Genomic DNA, 6455 nt, shown 5'->3' with positions numbered 1-6455 from the left:
TCCTGCAGCATAAAGAAATGACTTGGATGAACTGTAAAATTACTTGGATGTGTAACTGGACTAAAAAAATTATGTATAAACTAAACGGAAGAGTTTCAAGTATATCAGGAACACCGGTGTTCCAATTGTTTTAACCGTTGATTTCAATTAATATATATTTTATATATTTTTTATAACTCAGATCAATGGTTAAAACAATTAGAATATCGGTGTTCCCGATACACTTAAAATTTTCCTAAACTATAAAGTGGTATTATTATTTTCTTAAAAATTTGCATCCAGTATCTTGGGTCTTTTTAATTTGGGCCATATATGTTTTTAGGTATTGGGATTACATATAAAAGAAACGGACATCAGTTTAGATTGCATTCCAGCCCAAAACTGACAAAAAAGAAAAAAGATGACATGATTTGCATCCATAATTCATTTTTGGGTTTCTTGAAGGGCGGTGTAAAAAAACTACGTCGTTTGGATGTTTCCTTGTTTCATGTTTTGTTCCCTTCGCAACAAATGTCAGCTTTTCTCAGCTAGCTTACTTCGACACTAGCTCGCTTTCAGGTCCCGGCGGCACTTCCACACCAACCAACTCTCAACCCTAACTGCCGTCACCTCCCACAGTTGCCCCAACTCCGATCGCTGTTCCACCATCGGTGTCGTATTCTTCCGCCACCGTTGGTCCGCCGCCGGTTCGTATTCTTCTCTGCTTCGTTTCCCTCATTTCCTCCAATCAATAATTCGTGCTCTTGTATGTTTGTATACGTATATAACATTGGTGATCATGTAGTAATTCCCATTATACTATTCTTCATGCGTATTATTTCTCCCACTCTTTGGGATGTTACATTATAGTTAATCAGTGTATATTTGTGATTGCTTGCAACCTGTTTGATGAAAAGCCTCAACGTTTTGAATCTATCTTTTTTTTTGTCGGAATTTTGTTGGTTATTTGATGCTGCATGATAGAACTTCCTAAGGATACCAATGGCTTATAGACGATGCCTCTTGAAAAGAGGGAACCTTGTAGACTGGAAGTGTCACCCGTCTTTCAGTTATGTACTCTACAGCGATGATGGGAAACACAAGCGCCCAGAAGAAAAATCATCCTCTGCAGCAATCAGTAATTTTGTCCAAACAAGGTTCTTCGGGAGTTCCCTTAATGGGTCAATGGGGTTTGGTGCCTCTTCTAGAGCGCTTTCCAACACATTCCTTTCCCCGTGCTCTGGATATAGTTTCTGCCGATATATGTCGACTGTGAATGATGGATCAGATAAGATTGAGTTGATGTCCGACATTGCAGATGTACTTACTGACAAGGCCGTTGAGACCATAGCTTCTCAGGCTCCTGTTGTTAACGAGGTTGCCATTGCTGCTGCTGATTCGTATTTGCCTGTGAAGTTGCTGCAGTATGGGATCGATGCTGTGCATACTTATACCGGGTTAAACTGGTGAGTTTGTACTTGTCTTGTCTCGCTTCTTGAATTCAGATCAAATTCCTAAGTAGTTCATATTTTACTGCTTATTTGGTATCATATGGTGAGGTAAAATTAAATTGATTTGAATTCCTATGTTTAAAGTAACCAGTGAATCAAAGAATTGAATTTAATTTATACTGTTAGGAACGTGTACAAAAATGAATTGAGTCATTTTTTCTTTTCCTTTCTTAAGGTTAGGGTGAAATGCTATTTTGATTTTTCTATTTTTAAGCCAAAGTTTATTGAGTGTGGTTTGCAAATATGAACCATATTTTTCTTATTTACTTTTGCCCTATTTGCAAGAATCGACTCCCTCTTCAATTTTAATTTCATGTTTTTTATTTAGTTTCAAACCAAGGAATCGACGAATTCAGTTTCTTGAATGGATTGGATCCCTTGACTTTCCGAACATTCTGATAAAATTGGTACTCTTGTTGTTAAAGTTGCCATTGGTAGGTTTCTGGGTTTTACCATGAGTTAGAGGTTTGAACTTAGAAATGTCAATTCTTTTAGTTTGTTGGTTGCTAAGTTTAACTTGCTACACATAATTGCTGATGTAATTGATTTACCCAAACAATCTTATGATTTTAAGATTTTTCTACCTGGGTGAAGAATACACTTTCTGGTGTATATGGTAGAGCTTCTTCTTGCATTGTGATTTACAGATCGTCATTTTAGGTAGGAATGCGTTTTATTCATGGCAAAAAAAATATATGAATTGGCTTCTATTATGATTGTTCAACATTTAGTTGAATATATTAGGTTTTTGAGACCACGCTAATCCAAACTGTTCTTGCACTTTACACCGTAGTACATGACACCTACTCTGGGAATTGACTATCCAATGGCTTGATTATCCATATTTTGACATGTATTTGTTGCCATTTCATTTCCCTTTTTCTTTCAGGTGGGCCGCCATTGCTTTGGCAACCCTTGTGATTCGAAGCGCAACAGTTCCGTTCTTAATCTACCAACTTAAGGCTACATCTAAGCTTACAGTATGTTGTTGCTGCTTATACATTCATCCGTACATATTTGTTTCCTGCAAAAATAGATTAATGGAAATCTCTCTCTCTCTCTCTCTCTCTCTCTCTCTCTCTCTCTCTCTCTCTCTCTCTCTCTCTCTCTCCATGTGTCCTAGTTGGAATGGCCAAAATTTAAATGCATTGAGGAAGGAATATGCTTGTTTTCTCTCTTTTATCTGAGTTAAGATTGTGGAGGGTTATTTCTGTTGCTACTCCACTCTGTTATATTGAGAGATGTTGCCAAGCTTGGTCTGGTTGTTTTATCGGTAATGAATTTTCTATACTCTAATCAAGAGGTTGCCTGAGCTTACTATATCATGTCTATTGCAGTTGCTGAGGCCGCACATGGAAGCGATACGGGCTGAGATGGAATATAAGGTAACTGTATTGTATGTCGTCAAATTATTTTTTATATTGGCAATAATGGTAGATGTTCTGCTTTGCTGTTATATTGATATCTATCTAGCCATGTCAAGCAGATGAGAGACCCACAATTGCTGCTGCCTACTAACTGTATCCGAAAGTTTTAGTTTGAATTGATAAATTTTCTTAAGATTTAGTTCACCCGTTAATTATCTGACCTGAACTATGTCTTGCAAGAATATTTTTGGATCGAAATAAGCAATTCTTATAAACCTATCTCCTGTCATGTGCTCTTTACACTATATATTTTGACTAAATTTGTTTAGACAGAAGACTAAAATAGTATAGAGAATGGGAGGAAAATATTGAAAAACAAGAATAATTAAAGAAAGTCGGAAAGCCCAAGCTAATTTTATTTCTTTAAGACTAAATTAGCAGAGTGGAATTGGGATTCAACATTCAATCTTTGAATTTGACTTTAAGAAACATTTTTGTCCTTCATATATTAATTTCAGGCTATGGATCCGGTAGCTGCAGCTGAAAATCAAAAGAAGATGAAGCAGCTGTTTAAGGAGTAAGTGGTTTCTGATTTTGTTGGTGAAAGATATCATTGACAGTTCACGGTTTCTTTCATAACTGCTAATAGCATTTTAGATTCCCCCAGTGGCCCAGTCTGAACTTAGTTGCTACATTCAGTATGGAATGCCATATCATTTTCTCCCTGATTTTGATGATACAGATATGGTGTGAATCCGTTTACACCTTTGATGGGACTCTTTGTTCAAGCTCCTATCTTTATTAGCTTTTTTCTTGCGGTAAGGTGACTACCGATTTGATTTCTCTTGCTTAATCAAGGCTAAGGAACCTTTATGTTATTCTATCCATTAACATTCCCTTGTTTAATGATAGATATCAAACATGGCTGAAAAGGTGCCATCATTTAAGCATGGTGGAACCTACTGGTTTACTGATCTCACTACTCCAGATGCTTTATATGTTCTTCCTGTTTTGACTGCATTGTCGTTCTTAATAACAGTTGAGGTGAGCATTTTTTTTTTCAAAAACCATTCTTGCAACTAACATTTTAATTCTATTTCCAGTTTGACCGCTTAAATTGTGTAAGTGTGTGCCTTTCTTTTCTTCTTGGAAATAAAAAGTAAAAAGGGCCACTTAAACAACTGCAAAAGATAATTTTTGAATGAAGTTAGTAAGAAAACTGTTCAGGTTGCAATTTAAGTGAAATTTATGTTGTTCCTTAGTGTAATATGCAAGAAGGCTTGGAAGGAAATCCTGTGGCTGGTACCATGAAAAATGTCTCTAGGGGTCTTGCTGTTCTTACAGTTCCCTTCACCATGGGGTTCCCAAAGGTAAGCTTCTCTGACTTTTCCTTTTTGGGAATGAACAAGTTTACATTGCATTTGCTGTCTATGCATGTGAAATAACATCTTTCATTTGTATGATCATTAGAAAGAAAAGAGAAGTTTTCTGATGGTTACGATAGAATTGGTTGCATGTGTTGTTTCCTTATCTCCTGTAGACTAACTTTTCAATGGTTGGTCTTTGGGGCTGTGGAGTTGTCTTGCAACTTGTTAAGTGTAACTTGCATTATTATTATTATGCTTTTTCTTATTTCATCTATTTAGGGGGAAAAAAAATTCTTTCTCAATACAAAATTATTGTTTATCAAAAGAAAAGATCTTAATATCAGAATAATTGATATAGTAATTGGGAAGTATACTAAATGAGATAGGAAAGGCCTTCGTTTTTTCCTTTCTAAGTACTGTATTTTACCTTTTGTCATTTTATGTAGTTTGAACGTGTGCCTATTTGTACTTTTGCAGGCCATATTTTGTTACTGGGTTACGTCAAATTTGTTTTCACTTGTGTATGGACTTGGTAAGATGTTTCAAATTTTTCTTTTGCATACCTTGGCTTCTCCATTATTCACAACCTTAGTATGCTAAAAAATAAAAATTAGATTTTCATTCATGAAATACGTATTGTTTATGGCATTGATTTCATTCCACCATGCAATCTTATTTCTTGGTTGCTCTTGAAAGGAGTATCTCTTGTTCCCCCACCTTTCTGCATCATTCTTTCCTTCATCTTAATAAAATTCTTGTTTCTTCTATAATAGAAAATAATTAAACAAATTATGTTTCAATGAGTATAGACATCATTCATGATAAGGTATAATAACGTCATTTGATCTTCTATAGCTGATCTCACCTAGTGAGATAAGATTCTTTTGTTGTTTAGACGAAGTCATGTAATATTGTTAGCCTAAAATCTGTTGATGTTATTGGTTGGATAACTTTGACTATTTTAGTAGGACTAGAATTTTATTTTATTTTTGAAATATAGGACTGGAACTCTTCTAACAAAGGAAGTACTAAAGTGGGTTTGTAAGGCCTAAGTTTGAAGCTTTGTTTCGTTTGTCTTAATTCCGATTTTACTATTATTTGTGGTTTTAAAGGATGCTCGTTTCCATTTTCAATTTTTTATCTTATTTGTTTATTTGTTATCTCCTTTTTCGAATTTTACAGTGCTTAAAGTTCCTGGCATAAAGAAAACTTTAGGTATTCCTGAAATAGTTGCTGCAAAACCTACCACTGCTCCAGAACCACAATCTCCCTTTAATGTATTTCCAGCACTAAAAAAATCCACAGCAGAAGCAACTGAGCCAAGCTCATCACCAGTTGAACCATCAAAACATTCAAACAAAAAGATTTCTTCTTCTGCTGTTCTCAGCCAAAGGCTCAAAAGTTTAGAGAAACAAGTGAAAGGAAGAAAGAAAAACCTCAAGAGGTGAGCCAATACACGTGTTCCTTAATTCGGCTCAAATTGATGCCGTAAATGTGCCGAGATTTATTTATATTTGGTTATCATTATAATGATATAGAATTAGTCATTTATTCAACTTAAGAGAGGCCAGAGGGATATATTTTTTTGTGGCTAATAAATTTTGCTGAGGAGGTTCAAACTTTTGTTTAACGTGTAATCTTACCTTAGATTCGAGTGTAATCTTGATTATCTTATTTAAAACTCGGTCTTCACAAAAGGGAGACTTAACAAGGATCTTTCATATTTGATTAGATAGTATATTAGTTTCCCATTTGTGGCCAGACTATGGCTAATATGGTCTCGTGTCACATATTATTGGCAAGCCGAATGGGTAGTCTACTGTCAACATTTATTCTCCAGCGGTGAGCTTTCAACTTTCATCTCTGCCAACTTGTCCGTTCTCACCATAGTTTCTCCTCCCAATTTTGAAGATTTTTGTTCTATCCAAAAATAAGAACAAATTAGCACAAAAAAATTTGTGCTTCTGCGATTTTGAAAAAAAAAAAAAAAAGCTCACAGAAGAATAGTACAGTACGCACCTGCGATAGGCTTTCAGTGTAACGGGACAAGCAATAGCCTTCAAGAGCTTGGTCCAATAAGTAGTTGCAAGTTTCTTTGAAGCATGGCTTCTAAATTCTAATCGCATCCCAGCTAACTGATTGTGGTTATCAATAGGCTCTTCGAAACTTTGTATGTGCTCTTGATTACATATGTGCCTCTATGCATAATCATAATATTTATACATAATGAG

At 35.4% G+C, this 6455-nt stretch overlaps 1 protein-coding gene across 1 annotated transcript; it reads left to right on the top strand.

Annotated features, from left to right (window-relative positions):
* The first annotated feature begins 414 nt into the window (after positions 1-414).
* Positions 415-5935, top strand: LOC107631014 (mitochondrial inner membrane protein OXA1). Its single transcript, XM_016334320.3, has 10 exons — positions 415-686; positions 964-1445; positions 2380-2470; positions 2828-2875; positions 3376-3434; positions 3600-3675; positions 3770-3901; positions 4120-4227; positions 4702-4756; positions 5407-5935. The coding sequence occupies exons 2-10, from the start codon at positions 982-984 to the stop codon at positions 5670-5672; spliced, it is 1299 nt and encodes a 432-aa protein (XP_016189806.2). The 5' UTR covers positions 415-686; positions 964-981; the 3' UTR covers positions 5673-5935.
* The last annotated feature ends 520 nt before the right edge of the window (positions 5936-6455 follow it).

Source organism: Arachis ipaensis, chromosome B3 (assembly GCF_059453495.1).
Source record: "Arachis ipaensis isolate K30076 ecotype BB chromosome B3, ASM5945349v1, whole genome shotgun sequence".
In the NCBI taxonomy this organism is placed as follows: Eukaryota; Viridiplantae; Streptophyta; class Magnoliopsida; order Fabales; family Fabaceae; genus Arachis; species Arachis ipaensis.
Note: the sequence above shows the minus strand (reverse complement) of the source record. Positions and strands in the feature narration are given on the sequence as shown.